The sequence below is a fragment of the Zingiber officinale genome, chromosome 9A (genome assembly GCF_018446385.1).
Source record: "Zingiber officinale cultivar Zhangliang chromosome 9A, Zo_v1.1, whole genome shotgun sequence".
Taxonomy (NCBI): domain Eukaryota; kingdom Viridiplantae; phylum Streptophyta; class Magnoliopsida; order Zingiberales; family Zingiberaceae; genus Zingiber; species Zingiber officinale.
Genome location: NC_056002.1, coordinates 38,642,759 through 38,664,581, shown reverse-complemented (window position 1 = coordinate 38,664,581; position 21,823 = coordinate 38,642,759). Strand labels below are relative to the sequence as shown.

The 21,823-nt window shown below is 36.3% G+C and overlaps 1 protein-coding gene across 2 annotated transcripts; it reads left to right on the top strand.

Annotated features, from left to right (window-relative positions):
• The first annotated feature begins 4,590 nt into the window (after positions 1 to 4,590).
• On the top strand, positions 4,591 to 17,408 carry LOC122019825 (vesicle-fusing ATPase-like). Of its 2 annotated transcripts, XM_042577370.1 has the most exons (21): positions 4,591 to 4,880; positions 5,054 to 5,149; positions 5,232 to 5,316; positions 5,399 to 5,449; positions 11,892 to 12,062; positions 12,191 to 12,345; positions 12,440 to 12,548; positions 12,661 to 12,760; positions 12,840 to 12,895; positions 13,788 to 13,853; positions 13,927 to 14,009; positions 14,132 to 14,265; positions 15,010 to 15,220; positions 15,380 to 15,508; positions 15,588 to 15,648; positions 15,730 to 15,789; positions 16,014 to 16,072; positions 16,212 to 16,299; positions 16,435 to 16,557; positions 16,830 to 16,895; positions 17,063 to 17,408. In XM_042577370.1, the coding sequence occupies exons 1-21, from the start codon at positions 4,693 to 4,695 to the stop codon at positions 17,222 to 17,224; spliced, it is 2,253 nt and encodes a 750-aa protein (XP_042433304.1). In that variant the 5' UTR covers positions 4,591 to 4,692; the 3' UTR covers positions 17,225 to 17,408. The 2 variants fall into 2 exon arrangements, with proteins under 2 accessions (XP_042433304.1, XP_042433305.1); XM_042577371.1 differs by lacking the exons at positions 4,591 to 4,880; positions 5,232 to 5,316.
• The last annotated feature ends 4,415 nt before the right edge of the window (positions 17,409 to 21,823 follow it).

The following is a 21,823-nucleotide window of genomic DNA, read 5'->3' as shown; positions in this document are numbered from 1 at the left end:
CGTATGAATTTCAAAGTATTCCAAAAAAAGGACAGGCTGGAAGGTTCGAAAGTACGATTTATCTGTAGAATATTCTCTATTCTTCGTGGCACAAAATGTCAAAAAAACATATTAATTTGTTGGGATGTGGGGTCTGCAATAGACTACTTTGACCAACCAATCGAATTAATAATATAATCCGACCAACCCTTACTCCCAAGAGGTACCCGATTGGTATTTATGAATACAGTTGGTGACTCGGCTTTCACTCAACTTCTTTATTTGAACCGCAAGCAACCAGGTATGTAGCATGTCTGATCATCTAGAGCACTCAGTCGGGATAAATAATACTTGGCTCCATGCTTCATCATTGTTTATGAAATCGGGCTTCGAGGCTTGACCAGTTGGATAGTCCGATCGGGCAAGCCCCTAGCTTAACACTCTGTTCGTGCACAAGATTGGAACTCAAGGCTCGAAGGTCTAGTTGGGTGTTCTCATATTTCGAATGATATTGATCACCCTTTGATTTAGACATCCATGTCAGCTGGAATCCTAGACTTTTATGTTTTTTAAGACATAATTGTAATGTGTGTGACTTAATAGGTTCCTAATTATATCGACTATTTATAATTAATCATTAATTATGAATTGATCATGAATGACACCTAGTAGTACATCATGATCTACAATTTATCAAAAATCATAGTTGATTTTAGAATATCTTCTAAACCCTGCAGTAACTACAGTTATTAGTGTCTCTGTTCCTTTCACTCATATACATTTAGTTTAGTTCAGGACATTATCTATGTGTCGTTCCCACTAGACTGACTATGTCACACCTTGCCCAAGTAATTGCTCCTTGTTCTTTGGATTCTAATTACTCAAAAACATATGTCCAAGAAGACTATCCGTAAGTACCCCAAGTTGATTTTAATGTGATCAACCGAGTTAAATTAGATCCTGTGTCTTTTTGATGTTTTGTGTCTAAGTGTGTAGGAATTTATGAACACAAGAAGTCGAGCGGAAGATGTGGTGAGCAAGAAGGGTGGCTCGGGAAATAAGTCGACGGCTCGGTGTATCCGAGGGATGAAAAACTATGGAAGAGTACACCAGTGGACGAGAAGGATGCGTGTACAGTGTTCAAGGGATGACAAGTCGGGGAGAAAGTTTGCTTAAGGAGAAGATCAGAGTTGAGTTTGGGTGAGCTCAACTCCAGATGATTAAAGCATCACCTAAGCAATTGGAGTTATTTATTCTCAAATGAACAGTGTTCGAGGCGCCTCAAAAATGCTTGGAGGCACCCTCACGTCTCTGTTGGAGGCGCCCTGCACCCTCACGTCTCTGTTGGAGGCGCCTTGGAGCTTCCATAGAAGTGCCTCTAATGAACAGTCATCGTTGGCTGACTGTTGAATAATGGATAAAACTTTATCCACTTGGAGGATCCCTAAATGACTTTGGAGGCGCCTTCAAGCAACGGTAACTTATTCCAGAAGGCTATACAAAGCCCCATAGAGCTAGGAATTAGATATCAATTATTGTATTCAACTTCCTAGCTATTTCTAAGCTTTTAAAGACTGTAAGAAGCTGATCTACCTTCATGAAGGAGATTTTGGATGGAACTTTTAACTGTCTTGGATTAACAACCACCTATATTATAATCAAGTAAAATACTTTTATCCTTTTACTTATTTGTTTATGTTTTTTGTGTTTAATTAATATTGTGTCCTTACTCTTTTCAAAAGCAAGCGATTATTCTAACTTCTATTCAGGGCTATTCACCCCCTCTGTCGGCTCAATTGGTCCTATAATTGTATCAGAGCCAAACTGTTTTAGAAGGACTAATCACCCACTAAAACAAAAAGACAATGGATGGATCGAGCATCTACTCGCCAAAGTTCGAGGGAAAGTTCGCACTATGGAAACACTGTATGGAGGTATTCTTCAAGATTTATTTTGAAATTCTTCTTACGATCAAATATAGTCTTGTAGCACTTAGATATCAACACAGAGAGGAAAAAAGAACACTTTTGGAGAAAAGGGAGCAAAACGACTTCATGGCGAACGACAAAGCAAAGTTCTATGTTGGTACAGTTGACACCAATGATCAAATCTGAGTTTTGATGAATAACAAATCAATTAAAGTTATACGTGTTATTGATCTAATCTTATTACCGAGTTCACAGGGTTGACTAACTTAACAGGTCAAGAGGACTCGAAACCAGGTAGGAAGTCCAGATGTGTGATTCTGGTAGAAGGTTGAGATGTTCGATTCCCCACGGGTAGAAGTCCGGATGTATGATTCCGGCAAGAAATTGGGATGTTTGATTCCCGATTGGAGAAGCTTAGATGTTCGATTCTCGATTGGAGAAGCATCAAAATGAATTGGGATGATAGTACGCCAAGAAAATTTTATCGAAGGCATGCCTAAGTTAAATTATATGGTTCTACCTGGTGCACTAAACCTAGTGGATCTGGCTGAAACTACCATAATCAAATATGAACTAGTTAAACTAAAAACTAGTATTTAGTTCTTTAGGAGGGTCATTTTTGGGAAGTTATCTTAGATATGGTTACTTTAATGATGTTCATTGTGACTCACCATAGTCTAGAAACTTACCCTATAAATTCCTTTTTATGAACACAAAGCTATGTTTGAATTTAACAAGGGCCAAACAACCTTTTTTTTAAAGACATCTTAATAATATATTCAAAACAATTTAATTAATCTAACTTCAATTGAAATAATCTTAATCAATACTCAAAACAATAATAAACTTTAATTAAAATTAGATAATTAATCAAATAATTACATTAATTAATTAAATTTGAATATAAGAAGTGGCATTAATTAATTAAACAAAATAGTGATTAATTCAGATAATAATAAAATTATAAAATAATTATTTAATAAATTCAACTAATTCTAAGCGTAAAAAATAAATAATAAATTATTTAATATTAACTTAAAATAAATAAATAATTTAACTCGAAATTAATTAATAATATTAGATTAATTAATCAATAAATTATTCTCATTAACTCAAGATAATAATAAACTAATTTTTTTATCAACTTTAAAACTAAAATTCTAACTTAATCTTTAACTCTTAATTAATTAATTCCAAATTGATTTTACCTAATTAATTTTGACTTAAACTTAATACCTAACCAATTAATTAAATCAATCCTTAATTGACAATAATTAATAATCAATTAATCCTTAACTAATTAATTATGAAACTTTAATCAACTATTAAACTAAAATTTGAACATAATTGTTAACTTAATACTAAACTCTTAATTAAACACAACCAAAAATTGAATTAATTCAAATAAAACCTTAATCAAATTACTTAACTTAATTCTAAAGTTAACTTAATCAAATTAATTATTAACCAAATCAAAAACTTTATATTAAACTTAATTAAGCTAATAATTTTAAAAAATAATTATTAATATATTCACTTAATTTTGCATTAAACTTTACATAATTTTTGACATTCTTTGTCATCTTATAATTATGGAGATTATGAGAGGTGATATATAAAGGAGGAATCCTCTCCGTTGACAGGGTATGTTCTCTGAACATATGAAGTTTACTCTCGCACACACGTTATTTACTATTCTTCATTCACCTGTCCGGATTTGTACTGACTTGAGTATTGAAGGGTCTTTGCCAGGGACTCCCCTGGTCTGGGCGTTGGCGTCTACAGAGTAAAAAGTCTTCTCTGAGTCAACAACCAAGTTACCGTTCCCAGTGCGCCATCTCTTTAATTTTCAAACAGGATCAGAAATCAAATATTCACCATACTTCCATCTACATAGTGTCCTATTTACCCCTACTCAGATTAAATAATAATTATTAGCATAATCCTCAAGGACGGGGATTTAATGCCCGAGGACGAGGATTTAATTCTTGGGGGGTGGGGATCTGCTCCCATCCCTGCTCCGTTGTCATTTCTGTGGCGGGGATGGGGACGAGATGGGGTTTAATTCCCGTGGATTCGAGGACGGTAATTCTCCGATTAAGTAGAACGGGAGATGAAAATGAGAATTTACTTCATGGACGAAGATAGAGATGACAAACTCATCTCCGATCGATTCCATTGCTATCTCTATGTATCAGTTCGAATAATCCTCAAGGGCGGGGATGGGAACGAGTATAGGGTTTAGTCCTCATAGATTTGAGGATGATAATTCTCCGATTAAGTAGAGTAGATGAAAATGAGGATCTACTTCATGGATGGAGATTGAGATAACAAACCCATCTCCTATTGATTTCATTGCTATCCCTATGTATCAGTTCGATCCGGTTTCAAGTTGCCTGTATACATTCTGGTGATAAATTTTCTATTGCCTAGAATTAATGTCAATCGGTTCGATCCAATTTTAGGGTCGCTCAGATACCTTCGAGCGACTAGAACATAGGGTCGCTCGGATCATAAGGTCGCCGTGAGTCGCACATTTATCATCTGATTGCCCGGAATATCGGGTCTCCCGGACATTTACCCGGTCGGATCATGTTGTTTTCACGTCTGACGTGTCCCCGTCTGTATGACTGACGCGTCCTGAAGTCTCGACTTCCTCTCCAAGAAGGCATATTTATATCCATTCATACAAGGCACCAGATCGATTGATGACCTATTTTATGCATCTTTTTTTTCTCCCCTTCTTCCTCCAAGTCTCGAGCAACCCTAGCTCACCTTTGATCTCATGGCGGCACGGTTCGGACTCGGCTCCTCGTCGGCGGCAGATCTCTTGACCGTGGTGAGCACTCCGAGCCAAGATCTCGCACTGACCAACTTCGCTTACTGCGCCCCGGCAGATCTGAACAAGTTCGCCTCCCCTGGATCAAGAGACATCTACGTCCTCATCGGCGATTCCATCGTGCTCACGCTACGATATCCTTCCATTTATCCGTTCGACAGTGTTTTCTTTGAGACGGACACTAATTAATTCTATAGTTCTTTCTAAACAGCGTTGAATTTCTATGTTACATTTCTTTGGTTGGTATACTCTTACATTTTACAAGAGGAAAAAAGATCATTCTGTAATAGCCTTAACATAGAAATACTGCTCATCAGAACATTCCTAGCAGTCATGTAGCTCTCAATGCAATCCAACGTCGGCATATAAGAGTTTCCTCTGGTGATCAAATCTCAGTTAGCAGGTATGCACTCTTGATCGTTTTCAGTAAATTTTCGTTAATTGTTTTGCTACTATACCGTCTTAATTGCCCATATGTTTTTCAGATTTGTTACTCCTGATAACTTTAATCTAGCATTGCTTAGGCTTGATCTGGATTTTGTTAAAGGAAAAACCAATAGAACTGAGCAAGTATGATTTTCATTAATTTTGGTGTTTGGTGTTGATTGTACTTCTTGTTTGACTACTTATATATATTGTTTTCATGTCGTAGTTGGATGCTGTAGTTCTTGCACAGAAAATTCAGGAGAAGTTCGTTAACCAGGTAGAATATCTCAACAGCCTCTGGAATCTGCTTATTTTACTAGAAATAGTCCCGTGATCTTTTCTATGATTACTATTTTTTGCATGAAGGTCTGATTTTTGACCAATTTATTCATTTTGGTTAGATGTCAATACAGTTTTCCCATTGCAGAATATTAAGTTAATTGATTCTACAAAATGATTGTCTTATTTTAATTTGCTGCCAGTTTGTATAAATTAAACTAAATCGTTCTTCATACTGATTGTGTCTTCTCAACTTTTTTAGATAATTATCTGTTCGGGAGAATAATGGAATATGTTAATATCAATATTTAGTAATTTGTATGCGAAATTAAAGGACTTACTGATGATTTTGAATGTTACCAAGTTCAACTTTAGATGTCATGCTGTATTTTCTCACTAGTAGTTTTGATTACATCATGAACACTATCAGGTATGTGAAACATTCTTAAATACTCAGTATTTCAACTCAACTATTTTTTTTTGTGAATTAAATGAATTGGCTATTCTCGCCTAGGGTAAAAGGATGCAAGGCATTAGTTTCATGGCTTGAGTCATCTTACTTTGGGAACTATGTAAATGCTCTTGCTCCACGGCCTGCCCATTTTTTAAGAGTCTATAATGCAAATGTTACACTATTGCTATATTAAGTTTGAAAAATGTTCCGCAAGTCATACTCGTAGGACCGAAAAGCGCAATTTGGGGGGGAGGGGTGGTTGAATATTACTCGTTTGAAATCTTTCTTTTCTTTTACGAAAACAATCACAGAGTTGTAGTAGAAAGCTAAAAACAAAAACACGGTCGATTACTTGGGTTCATAGTCTAGTGACTGCTATTCCAAGGCCCATCCCTTGGACCGTTTTCAAATGGGCAAATCACTAATATTCTCGTCTTCGAAAAAGCTTTCAGTGAAGGAGGAAAACATACAAACGATGAAAGTGATAGTAGCAAACTACTATCCCGTTTAATGTAAGTCAAGTAATAAATAATACTGACAACTTGGAGAGCCTCTCGGCGTAGTAGCAGCAAGAGAGAGATGAATCAATGAGAGAATTGATTGCTAAGTCTCGGATCTCAAGGCTTCTTTTGTAAACTTTTCATTCGGTCGATCAAACCACTTCTTTAGAAAAAGTCCGGGTTTGAGTCAAGGTTCTAAAATTCGCTAAGTGCTAGTCGGGCGCCAGACCAGCGCTTAGCGCTTAGGCCGCTTAGGCAAGGGCTAGGCGAATTCCACGGTATCAACATAAATTACATAATAAATTACGTTTTATAACTACAACACAATAACATCAAATTTAAAATAAGTTTAAAATTATACAACTAATAAAACATCATAAATTTATTTTACTTTTTCTTCGTAATTTTCAATAGGTCTGTAAACGAGCCGAGCCAAGCTTTGGGGTGTTCAAGTTTGTTTGATAAAGTAACCAAGCCAAGCCGAGCCGAGCTTAAAATGAACCAAGCCTTTGAAATGATTGTTCAAGCTTGGCTTGGTTTATTTTTTATGAGCTTGAGCTTGTTTGGAGCTTGATTTGAGTTTGGTTCGTTTAGATGTTATCGATCTCTCAATTCAAGCTTGGCTTGAGCTTAGTTCGAGCTTTGTTTGTTTAGATGTTATCAAGCTCTCAATTCAAGCTTGTTTGATTGTTTGAAATTTTTACTTGCTTGATTGGTTGCTGAGCTTGATAATTTAAATTTATTTGTTTATTTTATTTTATTTTATTATTTTTATTTATTTAGCATATTGATAAGAATTTTATTAATGAACATGGTTTGTAGACATTGTTCATGAACGTTGTTCACGAACATTAACGAGCTGAACACATGTATTCAAGCTCATTTGTTTAGTTTAACGAGCTATTCAAGCTTGTTTATTTAATTGATCTTGTGTATATTGAACAAACATAAACAAGTTCTTACCTAGCCAAATACCAAGCTTGTTCACGAATGCTTGATTTATTTACATGCCTACTTTTCAACAACTTGTTTTTCATCGAACACGAACTCAATATTATCATTATGATCCTCCCATTCTTCTTTGGATGCAAAATCATCCTCGTGAAGTTCTTTCACTCTAGTTTCTTTAAGGTTGTTTGATGAAATGATATTTCTAAAAGATGAGGCTTTGGCCAACCGTCAATTCAATTGCTTCCATGTCGCTTAGTTGAGGAAAGATCAGACAATAAATTTTTCTTCAAATCAATTTCTTCAGCCTTTTAACTATCTGATTTATCAGAAATGTCGGCTTTTTCATTTGCTCTAATTTCTCCAGCTTTGGTTACTTAGTATGATGAAGATAAAATTTGGTGCTAACCGCTAGGGCAAGCCAACAAATTGATTTTTTTGTTAGACCAAAGTTTAGAACTTCTAAACCTTAAGCACAATACAAAATAAAAGGTTACATTTCCGATTTTTTTAATTGGGCTTTAAATTTAAAAGCCCAAACTAAAAATAATCATGAAAACCTTGCACTATTTCCGTCGTGCTTGGATGATTTGATCGGTTAGTTGGTGCCTAGGGTCGCCTAATCCCGCCTAGACGCCAAGGCTGCCTAGGTTGGCCGACTAGCATGTTTTCGGTGCGGTTAGCTGACGCCTAGCACCTAAGCGGCGTCTAGGACAATTTTTAGAACACTACTTTGAGTCCAGGTTCACAATATACCCAGATCGTATTTTCCATGAAATTTGCTTGATCGGTCGACTAGACTAGATATCGGAACTTCCTTTCATGCTTGATCCTATCTTAATCTGATTTGCACTTACCATATATATTCGGTCGTTCAACCCCATAATTGGTTGACTGAACCCTTGAGTTTCCTTTGTTAGCTAATTTGAACCCATCGAGTTTCCTTTATATAATTTAATTATATCTAATTTCTAGTTACCAAATGACAAGTGTGTTCTGTGATCAACTGATCTATGCCTATCTGCTCGACCAAACCCTTTGGTCAATCAAAATTTTGTTTTATGCAAAACAAAGTTAGCACAATGAAGGTTTATCAACTTTTTAATGAGTGGTGGAAGAGATATTTTCATCAACTTTTTAATGAAGGTTTAAATAACCAACTTAACTTAGGTAAGCATAGAAATTTTATTTTTTATCATAGAATTCAAACTTCAGAAGTAGAACAAACTTTAAATTAGATGCAGAGAAGTCGTTGGACCAGATGATATTCCGATAGAGGTATAGAAGTGCCTAGGGAAACAAGGTATTGAATGATTTACAAAATTATTTAACATGATATTGAAAACGAAAAAAATGCCTGATCAATAGAGGATAAGTACTCTGGTTTCCTTATATAAAAACAAGGGAGATGTACAAAATTGTGCAAACTATAGGGGTATTAAAGTAATGAGTCATACTATGAAACTTTGGGAAAAAGTAATAGAAAAAAGATTAAGGAAGGAAACCACAATGACCGAAAATCAATTTGGATTCATGTATGAAAGGTCGACAATAGAAGCTATACATCTTCTTAGACAATTAATTGAAAAATATTGGGAGCAAAAATAAGATCTACACATGGTATTCATTGACTTAGAAAAACTTATGATAGAGTTCCAAGAGAAATTATATGGAGAATTTTAGAAAAAAGAGGTGTTAGCATAACATATATTGAACTAATTAAGGATATGTATGAGGATGTAACGACCAGACTAAAAACTTCAAGCGGAGTAATTGAAGCATTTCAATAAAGATAGGGTTACATCAAGGATCAGCTCTAAGTCTCTATCTTTTTACACTAATTATGGATGAATTCACTGCGCACATTTAAGACACAGTACCGTGGTGCATGTTGTTTGCAGATGATATTATTTTGGTAGATAAAACACGTGGAGTAAATCCTAAACTAGAATCTTAATGAGAAATATGAGATTTAAGTTTAGCAATATTAGAAGTAATGAAACAATTGTTAAGATAGGAGAGGACGAGTTGTCTAAAACTGAGAGATTTAAATATTTAGAATTATTTTTGCAAAACGATGGAGGGATTGAGAGAGATGTCTTACATAGAATACAAGCATGATGGTTGAAATCGAGGGGAGCGTCGAGTGTATTATGTGACTGTAAAGTACCTCTTAAACTTAAAGGGAAGTTTTATAAAATCGCAATTAAACTTGCTATGTTATATGGAGCTAAATGTTGGGCTATGACTCGAGCACATGAGCAGAAGATGAGAGTTGTAGAGATGAGGATATTAAGGTGGATGTGTGGATATACGAGGATGGACAAAATAAAAAATGAGAGCATTAGAGAGAGAGAGAGTCAGAGTTGCATCTATTGAGGAAAAACTCCGAGAGACATGTTTAAGATGGTATGGACATATACTTAGACGACCAATAAATGCGTTAGTTAGGCGATGTGAAACTATGATAAACATGTATATTTAACGAGGAAGAGGAAGACCAAAAAAGACTTGGGTAGCAACAATAAAACAAAATAAAATTTTATTTATATATAGATGATGATATAGTAGGAGATAGAGCTCAATGACGTAAAATGATTCATACAACCGACCCCACCTAGTGGGATAATGTTTGGTTGTTGTTGTTGTTGTAAAGTTAGCACAATGATAACAATAATAATTGTGCAAAACAGAGTAAGAAACAGATAATATTCATAAGTTATTTAGATAGTTAAGACTATTTGATCTCGACTTAAAAACCTTCGTTGGTTTCTTGAGTCGGATCACCGCCTAAGGTGTCCCAACTGGGACACATCCTCACTGCCTTCTAAGATTGAAAGGTCTCTCTAGGACTTACCTTACTCGCCAAATATCTATTCCTTCAACCTATTTGGGCTTTTTCTTCTCAGTGGCTAATCGTTCTGATACATTAAGACTTTCTTGCAAAATCGAATTAGCACAATATACAATGCAAAACATATTATCAACACTGTAGTTCATTTTACTAAATACGCTGGTCCGGTCGGAACCTTGTTTCAGTCACACTTGCTTAGAGTGCATTCCTCCAAGACTTTTTACTATTCACTCTCCTAAGGTTTTCTCTTTGCTTGAAATTTTCTACTCCAAGACTTCTCACTATCTAGGGTTTACTCCCGTAGGATTTTCCCTTTGTTTAGAGCTTACTCCTCTAAGATTTCTCACTACCTAAGGTTCACTCTTTTAGGATTTTCCTCTTACTTGAAGTTTGCTTCTCCAACGCTTTTCATTATTTAAGGTTCACTTCCTTAGGATTTCTCTTGCCAAGTATTTAGTTACCCTTGACCTGCTTCGAGATTTCTTTTGCCTAGGTCAATCTTGAGCTGTCATCACTTCTACCTTTGTCTAGGTCAATCATGACCTATCAGGACTCTTTTCTTGCTAGCCTTGCTAGTCACTTGGTCAATACCTGACTAGACTTCTCACTTGTTTAGGTCAACCTTAACGAGACTTTATTTAATATATTGTCAAACAAATATCAAAACCCTGGAGGTTGATTGCACCAACAGTACTTTCTTAACCTATCTATTACCCAAAGTTGATTTGAGTATTGTTCAGATCAGGCACAACTCGATCTTCTTAGAATTGGTCTGAACATACTTGTTGCGATATGGTATGTCTATATTTGACTAAATTGTAATAACTCTGTCTATTTAGTACCCAATATCTTACTATTGCTTGTAGATTTGATATCTTCTGGTGGAATTTGTGATAATTGGAGAAAACCATTAGAAGTTAGAAGGTGGTATTCAAAAAATTTTCAACTTTAGGTATATAAGTCTAATGGGTCAGCTTTAGTGAATGTCATATTACTCTAGAAAAGGAATCTCTCATTTCATATTAGAAATTTACTTAATACAAGAGGCTAGTCAAAATTGGTAACTTTTGATACTGAAAATTTTTGTTTTTCAGTTTCTTTCGCTTCTCTTCTAGAATTGTGTAGGTATTTGCTCCAACAATATACCTTGAGCTGTTATTGTAAGCCTTAACAGGTCAACACTTACTAGGTAGCTTTAGTGACCAAGTTTACTGGATGAACTTTCTTCACATGGAATATCTAGATTGCATGAGAATTCTAGTTTTAGTTCCGTATGACCTCTGTATCTCCCCAACAGCTAGTTGTTTCACTTTGTTAGCAAATGCTTTATAAGTTCATGGTGATGCCAATTTACTGAAGTTGTTGTTCTCATGAAGTGTTACTACAATTTACTTATGAAACTACTGATATTGCATAATTCAACATATCCTCTGTTTTCTCCTTGAAAGTGTGGGATGTGGTGCTTCTAGCAGAGTTCCATTATGCCAAATAAAGTTGCCTGATTTGAGCAACCAATTTTCAAACCTTTTAAGATTACAAACTTGCAGAGAAAAATATCCCAATAGATAATAGGCTTTTTCACTTTTGGTTATTAGAAGTCTGTTCCTTTCTCTTATGCCTCAAGTTTTTCTTGTTTGGTTTATGTATTTTTTAACTAGGAGCTATTTACAAATTTGTTATGCAGGTTATGACAACTGGGCAAAAGGTATCATTTGAATTTTGCGGAACAAATTATATTTTTACAGTTAATCAAGCACTTCTAGAAGGCCAAGATGATGCCAAAGGATTAGACAGAGGAATAATATCTACTGGAACCTATTTTGTGTTTGAAGCTTCTCCAAATTCTGGCATTAAGGTTCAATTTCTCACACCTTCAAAGATTTTTTAGTAATTCTTTAAGAGGAATTAGAAGTAATTTTTTTACTCTAACTAAGTCAAAATTGGTTAAATTTGACTATTTGATGATTTGTGTTTTTTACATAGATCATTAATCAGCGTGAAGCTGTTGGCAGTAAAATATTCCGTGAAAAGGAGTTTGATCTTAAGAAGCTGGGAATAGGAGGCCTAGATACTGAATTTATAGAAGTTTTTCGAAGAGCATTTGCCTCTCGAGTTTTTCCTCCCCATGTTGTTAATAAGTAATTTCAATTTTACATTAATTAAACTCTTGAATTAGTCATGAAAATAAAATTCATGAATCTGGAATTCCTTTCTTACTGCTATGATATGCAGATTGGGTATGAAGCATGTTAAAGGGATGTTGCTCTATGGCCCCCCTGGTACTGGAAAAACACTTATGGCTCGTCAGATAGGGAAACTATTGAATGGAAGGGAGCCAAAGGTTTGTCTTTGTTGTTCAACATGTTACTCTTGTTTACCTACCCATTTGAGAGAGATAATAACTAGTCTGATTGGTGCATGTTACTTAAGAGAGACTATTTTTTGAACTTTAGATTGTCAATGGTCCAGAAGTCCTAAGCAAATATGTTGGAGAATCAGAGAAAAATATTAGAGACTTGTTTGCTGATGCTGAGCAGGAACAGAGTACCAAAGGTAGCACATTTTGTTTATTTCTATGCTACATGATTTTATTTTGTATCTTCTAAACATTCATATATTTGGCTGCTTCCAGGTGAACAGAGTGACTTACATGTTATCATATTTGATGAAATTGATGCTATTTGTAAGGTACACTCTTATAGTTGATTCTTTTTAGAAAAAAGGGAAAACAATATTTTATGATCATTTTGGAGCATGACATCTGTCATAAGCAAATTTTGGCTTCATAGGCTACAAATGCTTCCACAGATTATTTTGTTAGTCATCTTTCGAGTATTTTAACTGAATTTATCATATGTACTGTTTTGTTCTACTTTTTAATTGCTTGAAATTTTATGAATGCTATTTTCTTTTTCTTTGTCATTCATACAGTCATTTCTAACTTAATGGCATTAGATTCTTAGGTGAGTATAGATTAATATTATATTTTTTTATTTCTCCAGCAATCTGAAAATTTGTGCATGGTGGCAATTGAATATAAGATGCATTCCATGCACTTCTGTCTAATTTTGCCCGTGGTTAGACTAATATTTTACTGTTTGTAATTACGTTTTTTTTGCAAGCTGGATCTGATGATTAATGGAATGCCATCTGTTTAGTTCGTGGTTGTGGAACCAGAATATTTTTTAATGGTGCAATATTGCACTATGAAAAATATATAAGTTCTATTGGTCTGTCAATACATGGCATCGATTATGTATGAATATGAAGTAAAAAAAAATCATTTCATTCTTGGGGTCAACTATTTAGTTGTTAAAATACTTGTGGGGTCAATTGACCGCACATTTTCCAATGTGTCTCTGTCCCTGATTAAAGAAGTGAAACAAATTTTCATTTTCTCTACTCCTTGCTTCAATGGGGTGTAGACTTAACCTGGTTCCTTGTCCTAAGCTGCCAAGAGAATATATCACATAATTGTGGTTGAATCAGATGATAACTTTACATACATGTAAAGGTTTTCCCAATTAGGTTCTTCTCATAGTAGATATTGTTGCTAATATTTCTGGAATTATGATTGCAGTCAAGAGGTTCTACTAGGGATGGTACTGGAGTTCATGATGGCATTGTCAACCAGCTTCTTACAAAGGTGATTCTTTTAATCTTACAATGTTTCCTTGCAGCCTAGCACTGAATGCTAACCAAATGTATTCACATTCTAGATAGACGGCGTTCAGTCATTAAACAATGTATTGCTTATTGGAATGACCAATCGGAAGGATTTATTGGATGAAGCTCTACTAAGGTTCATTGCTTAAACTGTAATTACTTGTTTTATTGCCTCTACTTAATTCTGCCACTTATGCTCCGAGTATTGTATTGATTGTTCAATTTTGTAGTTAATATATGATATACTCTTTCTTCTAGGCCTGGGCGATTAGAGGTTCATGTTGAAATCAATCTCCCTGATGAGAATGGCCGTTTCCAAATTCTTCAGATACATACTAGTAAAATGAAAGAAAATTCTTTTCTTGCTGCTGATGTAAACCTTCAACAGCTCGGTATGTGCTTATTCTTTTCAGATGTTATTTGGTTTATGCTAACGAACTAGGCAATACCAAGTACATATTGCTTCTTCGATCATTCTTAAGACATATCTGACCACATAAAATCTCCTTGATTATATGAAGGCCTATATACCCCTACTAAATCATTTAAATGTCTTAAATGGTTTGCATTTTCAACATACTTGGATCTGGATGCTTCTAGAAAACTTTGCAGGACAGTAGTATCTTTATTTGCTTGACTAGTCGGACAATGATGAATATTCTCTGTGTTCTTTGTTTCTTCTTTTGGAGTTCAGTTGTTGCCGTAAATGTGATATTTGTTAGAGAATGTCAGCATCCTTGTGAAGAGTTTGAGTGTTTTGCTTACTGAAGGAGTGAAACTGTTACAAATGGATAAGAGAACCTGCCAATGTTTTTAAAATCTCATTGTTCAAACAGTTTGAGACTTCATAGGCTATATTTTGTTGCTGATTGATGTCTTAATTTTTAATAACTTTTATTCTTGTAGTTGTTGCCTTCTGATTGGGTCTCTTATATTCAATTAGAGGCAAACTTTTCTCCACGCTTTCTTTTGTTTTGGATACTCAGATATTGCAGTTTTTGTTCTTGTTTTGTTCATCATCTAGGTATTCCAGTTTGATTTTTGGTTGCATACATTTTCAGATCATTTGGAGGTTAAATGACAGACTTGTTAAGCTGCATATTTCCTTACATGTAGTTTTTATGTACTTACTGCAGCTGCACGAACTAAAAATTACAGTGGGGCTGAACTGGAAGGTGTTGTTAGAAGTGCTGTCTCATATGCCTTGAATCGACAGATAAGCTTCGATGATTTGACCAAGCCCTTGGATGAGGAGAGCATAAAAGTCACTATGGATGATTTTTTGAATGCTCTTCATGAGGTTGGACCAGCTTTTGGTGCATCAATGGATGATCTTGAACGACGCAGGTATGTTCAAGTTTGACATTGTCTCGGTTGAAGCTGATTCCACATCCTTGAAAGCAATTCTACTTGGGGATGTTCAGGAGAACCTACAGATTTTTGTGCTCTGAATTTTGTTAATGTTACATAATGTGGCATTATCTTTAATGTGCAAATGGCTTTTAGGCTTAATGGGATTATCGATTGTGGTGAGAGGCACAAACGGATCCAAGAGAGAGCCCTGCTTCTTGTAGAGCAAATCAAAGACAATCAGAGCCCACTTGTTACATACCTTCTGGAAGGTCCAAGTGGCAGGTAAATTTACAACCAGCTTTCTAATTGATTAATCTGACTTTTTTGCTGATTCAATCTGCTATTTATTCTTTTATGTCAGTGGCAAAACTGCAATGGCAGCTACAATTGGTATAGAGAGTGATTTCCCATATGTCAAGATTGTAAGTTGTGATATTATTGATGAAAGAAAAATAATTACCTCAGTACCATCATGTTAAATGATTAAATCCTCTCATTATTAGATATCTGCAGAAAGCATGATTGGTCTCGGTGAAGCAAGTAAATGTGCACAAATTGTCAAGGTGAGTTGAATGCTAGAACAATTTTAGTAAAAGTTCTCAATTTATTAAATTGTAAATGTGAAAACATTTTAAGTATTTATCCTACTAATTTTGTCCATGCATTAGTAATATCCTATTTTTGTTTAGAATCATTTGAACTTCCATCTACCTATTTTTTCTTGCCATCTAAGCTGATCCTTCAATTGTGTTGTCCCATTTCTGTAACCAAGTATTGTCTAACACAGGTTTTCGAGGATGCTTACAAATCTCAACTGAGCTTTATAATTCTTGATGATATTGAGAGGTAACTTCTAATCTACTATAATGTCTCTTCAATTGGCTTGTATTCCACTTGAGTGGTTCTTGGTTGGTAAGGAACACCTGTTGGCCTTGTTCTTGTTATCTCGTGGCATGACACAGCTTGCCATGTTTCCATGTTTCAGGCTGTTAGAGTATGTACCTGTTGGGCCACGTTTTTCCAATTTGATTTTGCAGACATTGTTGCTCTTTCTTAAACGGCTTCCTCCAAAGGTTTTCTTCTTTTACTAAATTCCTAGAATTGTTGGAGTGGTCTTTGATAAAAACAAAATTGCACAAGCTACTAAATTGAAATTTCATGCCGAATGCATAGATAACTGCTAGTTTTTCCTGTGTTGTATTTGACAGGGTAAGAGCTTGATGGTGATTGGAACAACGAGTGTGATGGATTTCTTAGAGACTGTTGGTATATTTGGTGCATTCTCAATTTCAGATCATGTTCCGAACTTGGACAGGGAAGATGTTAAGAAGGTAAAAGGCATTTCTGTTTCTCGTTTTGGAGTATCAAGCTTAAGAATCATAAATTTGCACCTTGTGAAGCTATTTGTTTATGAATTAACTAATTATATTACTATTCTCTAGAATTTTATGGTTTTGGTTCATCGAGTCCTTTTTGTTGGAAAGGATGATGTTCTAATAAAAACATTCAGTATGACAGATGCTTTAAAGTCATGCAATATTATAGATTTTCAAATGTGCCATTTGGAGTATGCTGTTCGATCTTACTTTCAGCATGTCTGCAGGTGCTGAAACAGCTCGACGTATTCTGTGAAAATGAGCTTGACTATGCTGTTGAAGAAGTAAATGAGGTAAGTTTTTCATCCTGAAAGGTGAAACTTTCTTATGATTCTTTGAACCTTGAATTCTTTTGGTTATATGATCATACCAATTATCGATTGTAATCTATCTCACCTCGCCTTAAAATATGCTACTCCAAATAGATGAAAGAAGGTAATTTCTGTGTATCTGGTTACAGATATCAATCAAGAAGCTATATATGCTAGTGGAGATGGCCGCAGTAGGTCCAAAAGGAAAAAGTGCAAAAGCAATTCAGTCCGGGCAAGAGAAGATTGATCTTAACTTTTTCTCGAGTATACTGCGTGACATATGCAAGAACCATGTTTTCTCTTCCTTTTGACCCATGTTTATCTACTTGCTCCTAAGAACAACAAAAGATATCTACTTTTTTTTTTCCTCATTTAAATTTGTGGCAAGATCTTTGTCGGGTCTAACCATACGATCAAGTTGAAGTTTGTGTTTATGGGTCAGTATTGCAAAATTGATATCTATTTTTTTTTGAGCGATGATGGTGTCTGAATGAATCCTGACCTCCAAAGCAAGTATTCATATGTTTGCATCATTCTTTTTGAGGGAAAAAGAAGGCCAAAAAAAGCTCTACCCCTGTATTTGTTTATGCGTATCTTCATATTGTGGAATGGAATGATTCTTTGTTTCGAGTTGTTTATTTTGATGGGGAAAAAAAATTCCATTTTGATTGATCCGTCATATGCTCCTCTGCGTATTTTCGTTGATTGGTTGGTGTTTTGGCCTTGTGCCCATCCATTTCCATCACAGTGAATGACTATCCTGTCAAACTTAAAGTTGTTTGAAGTTTGTTGATTATTTTATAGGGGAAAAAAAATGGAAAACCTTCATAATTTTTATTAATCAAAATGTTATTTATATAAAAGCAAAGTTTAAAATGATAAGGAAGAAAAAGGGTCACTGGCACCATCAAGGAAGAACAAAGTTGCTAGCACTGCATTCATGCCAATCCAATAGGACCTTGACGCTTATCTTATGTTCTATTGTACCGTAGAGAAGAACAAAAAGTCCTTATTTTAAAGGATAAAAAACACAATCAAGATGGAAAGAGTGTGAACTGATTTAGGGAATTATGAAGACGCACTTGAAACTGCGTCACGGCACTATTATGGGCTTCTCAACCAAGCATCATCAAAAATGGCTTTAAACATAACCAACATGAAAATTAACTTGACATCAAAATTTGATATAGAGCAAAGTGTCAAAAATAGGCGACGGTTAAATGCGAAGAGCAGCGAATATGAGTTACTGGGGTTATCACGTTCGATGCGACGGTGGATGGGTATAGTAGGAACCAATCGCTGTCCCTGTCATGGTGGTGCATTCTCCGGAGGGGATTTGGTCATTGGAATGGAACTATAGAATGATAGTGACCTAGGCCGTGATTAAAGGGCTCGGTCCAATGATGCACTGATTTAAGTTTTGAGCAATTGTCTAAAAAGAATCTTGATTTTGGCAAGATAACTAAATAGGACCCTCATGTTTCAAATCACACCTCTTGTTTTTGGACCAAATTACTCTTCCTTGTTATACGAAAAAAGTCTTAATTCAATATCCATTGAATTGAAGATTTTGTTTCCTTCTATTTTATAAAAATATTGTCTATTCAAAACGAAGAAGAAGAAGCCAACTCTCATTTTATAAAATTAATGGACTGAAATATATATTTTTTAAAAAATATAAAGGTAAACTTTTATTCAATTTTATAATTAACCATTTTTTAACTTTTGAAAATGTCATGGCATATGGTTAAATAATCAAAATCCTCATTCATCATCTTGTATGATCACATAAATAGCCCGAGAGTAGAATATCGTGATTAGACCCTCTAACGATATATCAGGTATTTGAAGTTTGAAATTTAGTTACGGTGTATTGTGATTTTTTTTTTTTCTGTGGATAGTGATCCAAGAATTGTTAGGATGAGTCTATATGTGTGTTTTCTTGATTTATTTTGATGGTTAATAGAAAATTTTCATAAAATCGAAACGATTATCCTAGGATTATTGAGTGGATAACTGATGCCAACTAAACAAAATCACATGCATAGATGATATATCATAACTATATTAACAGCTTCCGTTCAACAGATCATCCAAGTTCTCAACAAATCGACAATAGAGTTATAGACCGGTGGAACAGAGCATTCAAACTTTGAGAAACCTGTTTGGAACTTTGAGCATAATAACTATCAGATAGTCTTGGAAATACATACCAACTGAACTAGAACCAAATGTTTGGCAATTACTGAGTTAAATTTCAATATGATTAAACAACATACCTAATGAATGTTATGCAACAATGAATGACTTGGGATTGTAGTTTACTAGAAAATACAAGCAGATGGAAAATGCGGTTGAGTATTATTATCATGAATCCATGGGAACGTAACAAAATCATGCAGCATACAAATCCAAAGATATTTTTGTGAAATCCAATGAGACTATTTTGCAAATCTTTTAATATTTTTTTTCTATTCCTCGGTGCACGAAGCTCCCGTCATGTGGGGTCCTGAGGAAGGATCCATTGTACGGAACCTTATCCTATTTTTTACAAGAAACTGTTTTCAGAATTCGAACACGTGTATATATATATATATTGGGCCCTAGGCATAGGTCTTAACAGTATATGGCTAAAGTCGGCCTTGCATCAGATTATGGATTAGGAGTTAGGGTTCAGCAGAACAACAGTTGGAACTTTAACTTGGGCAGCAACAACCAGATGGAGCAACTTGATCATGCGCGCGCGCGATGGCTGCCGCCGCAGGCGGAAGAGCATATCATTGCGGGAAGGAGCTGGTGCGAGAAGCTTAACCAGAAGTTCATTGCACTCTCTGCGTTGATCCCTGACCTTAAAAAGGTAATTAAGCAGATCTCATGTTTAGTGGCAAACAATATTGGTTTCTCTTTCTTAGGGTTTGTTGTATTTTTAGTGAGATTACATGAAATAGTAGCTAAGGTGCGTGGAAACATAGAAATATTTATTGATTTATTGTAGTTTTGAAGCATCAAATACAATCTATGAGTGAGAGATTATTATCTTTCTTTTATCTTTTATTGAAACCATAAGTTTCGATAAATTTTTGTTCTAAATAAGTTTTGATCATTTAAATTCATTGCATATGTAAATGTACATCTTTTAGGCGCGCAAAGCTTCTGTTCTTGAAGACGCAGTGAAACATGTGAAAGACCTACAAGAAAAAGTGAAAGCCCTAGAAGAGCAAAACATGGAGAGGACTGTCGAATCCGTGGTCCTCATCAAGAAGTCCCACATCTTGGTCACTGATGACGGTGGTTCATCATCGGATGAGAACAATCTTGACGAATCATGACCGTCACAACTTCAACCTTTCCCCGAGATTGAAGTGAAGGTGTACGAGAAGACCATGCTTGTAAGAATCCATAGTGAGAACCGCAAAGCTATCCTTGTGAAGGTCTTGTCCAAGACTGAGAGCATGAACCTCATCATAACCAACACCAATGTTATGTGCCTTGTCTTGGCCCCTCTATCAATATAATCGTGACAGCATAAGTCATAGTGTTGTCATCATAAGATCTGGGGTTCGAATCTCGACAAAGCCGAGATAAATATCTCCCTTATGTGCTTGTCACTATTCCAAAGACTAGTAGTCATCTGTGATTTACCTCCTCCGTGTTGGCTCTGGGACAAATTTGCAGGGGTGCTGGGGGCGAGCGTATTCGCCTTTTGCCATCGTGACAGCACAAGTCATACTATCGAAACTGAAACCCTAATTCTCATGACCTCTATCAATATAACTGATCCGGTGATGACTCAGGAGGGCCCACCTCCAAGGAAGTTCAGCGCTTTAGTAGACGTCAAAGTCAAGGGGTGGTCAACCGAGAGACTAGACGATTAGAAGGCCCTTCGTCCCCGTCCGACTAGAAGAGTTTGGAGGGGGTTGGCCGAGCCTACAACACACCGAGGCAAGGGATACTCACGTCGATCAGCCTAGACATAGGCGCATGAGGTCAAAGAAGAGGCCGGTCGAACCGATCAAGGGGAGTCCAACAAGGCAAAGGACACTCATGCCGATCAGCCCAGACGTAGGCGCATGAGGTCAAAGAAAAGGCTGGTCGGACCGATCAAGGGGAATCCGGCCAGACGGACAACTGACAGATAAGTCAGAGGATACGTGCCAACATCCTTTTGGGAGTCAGTGTCGCTGATTAATGGTGCGTATGAATAGAATATCCTTTTGGGAGTCAGTTTCGCCGACTGACGGCGAGGAAGGACAGAGGATCGTACGGAAGAAGATCCTGCCGACGTGGCAGAGATACGTTTGCCCCGTTAGGGTAAGATGTCAGGGATCCTTTCTCAATGTTAGCTTTTGGGGAAAAGCTTGGGAATACGCATCCGTCCGGGAAGCGTGCAGTCTACTCGCCGAAGTCCTATATAAGGAAAGGAGCAGCCCCCCTCCCCCGGTCGCGGAGGTACGCACACACGTCTTCTAGAACCGCCATTCACTTCTTCTTTGCTTCCTTTATTTTCTTCACTTGCCAGTGTGTGACTTGGGCGTAGGAGGGCCACCGCCAGGAACTCCCTCCCAGCTTGGCACTAACGACTTGTGGTTGCAGGAGCGGGATAGCATCAACGAAGACAAAGAGCCACCTCAGCGTTGTTTCCCGGTTGCCATCTACTCAGCTTTAGGGCAGGATCAAATTGGCGCCGTCTGTGGGAACTTCAACCTGAACCTAGAAGCAGAAGATGGAGGACGCCGGAGGATCGACAACCGTAACGCTGACGACGGAAGAATTGGAGAAGCTAATCTAGGCCGGGGTGGCAAGGGTAATGGAGCAGCAACAGCGAATGTTGGCCGATCGACCGACACAGGAGCCAGCCGTCTCAAGATCCGGCCAGCCCGGAGAGCATGGTCGCGGGATGGAGCCCGCAG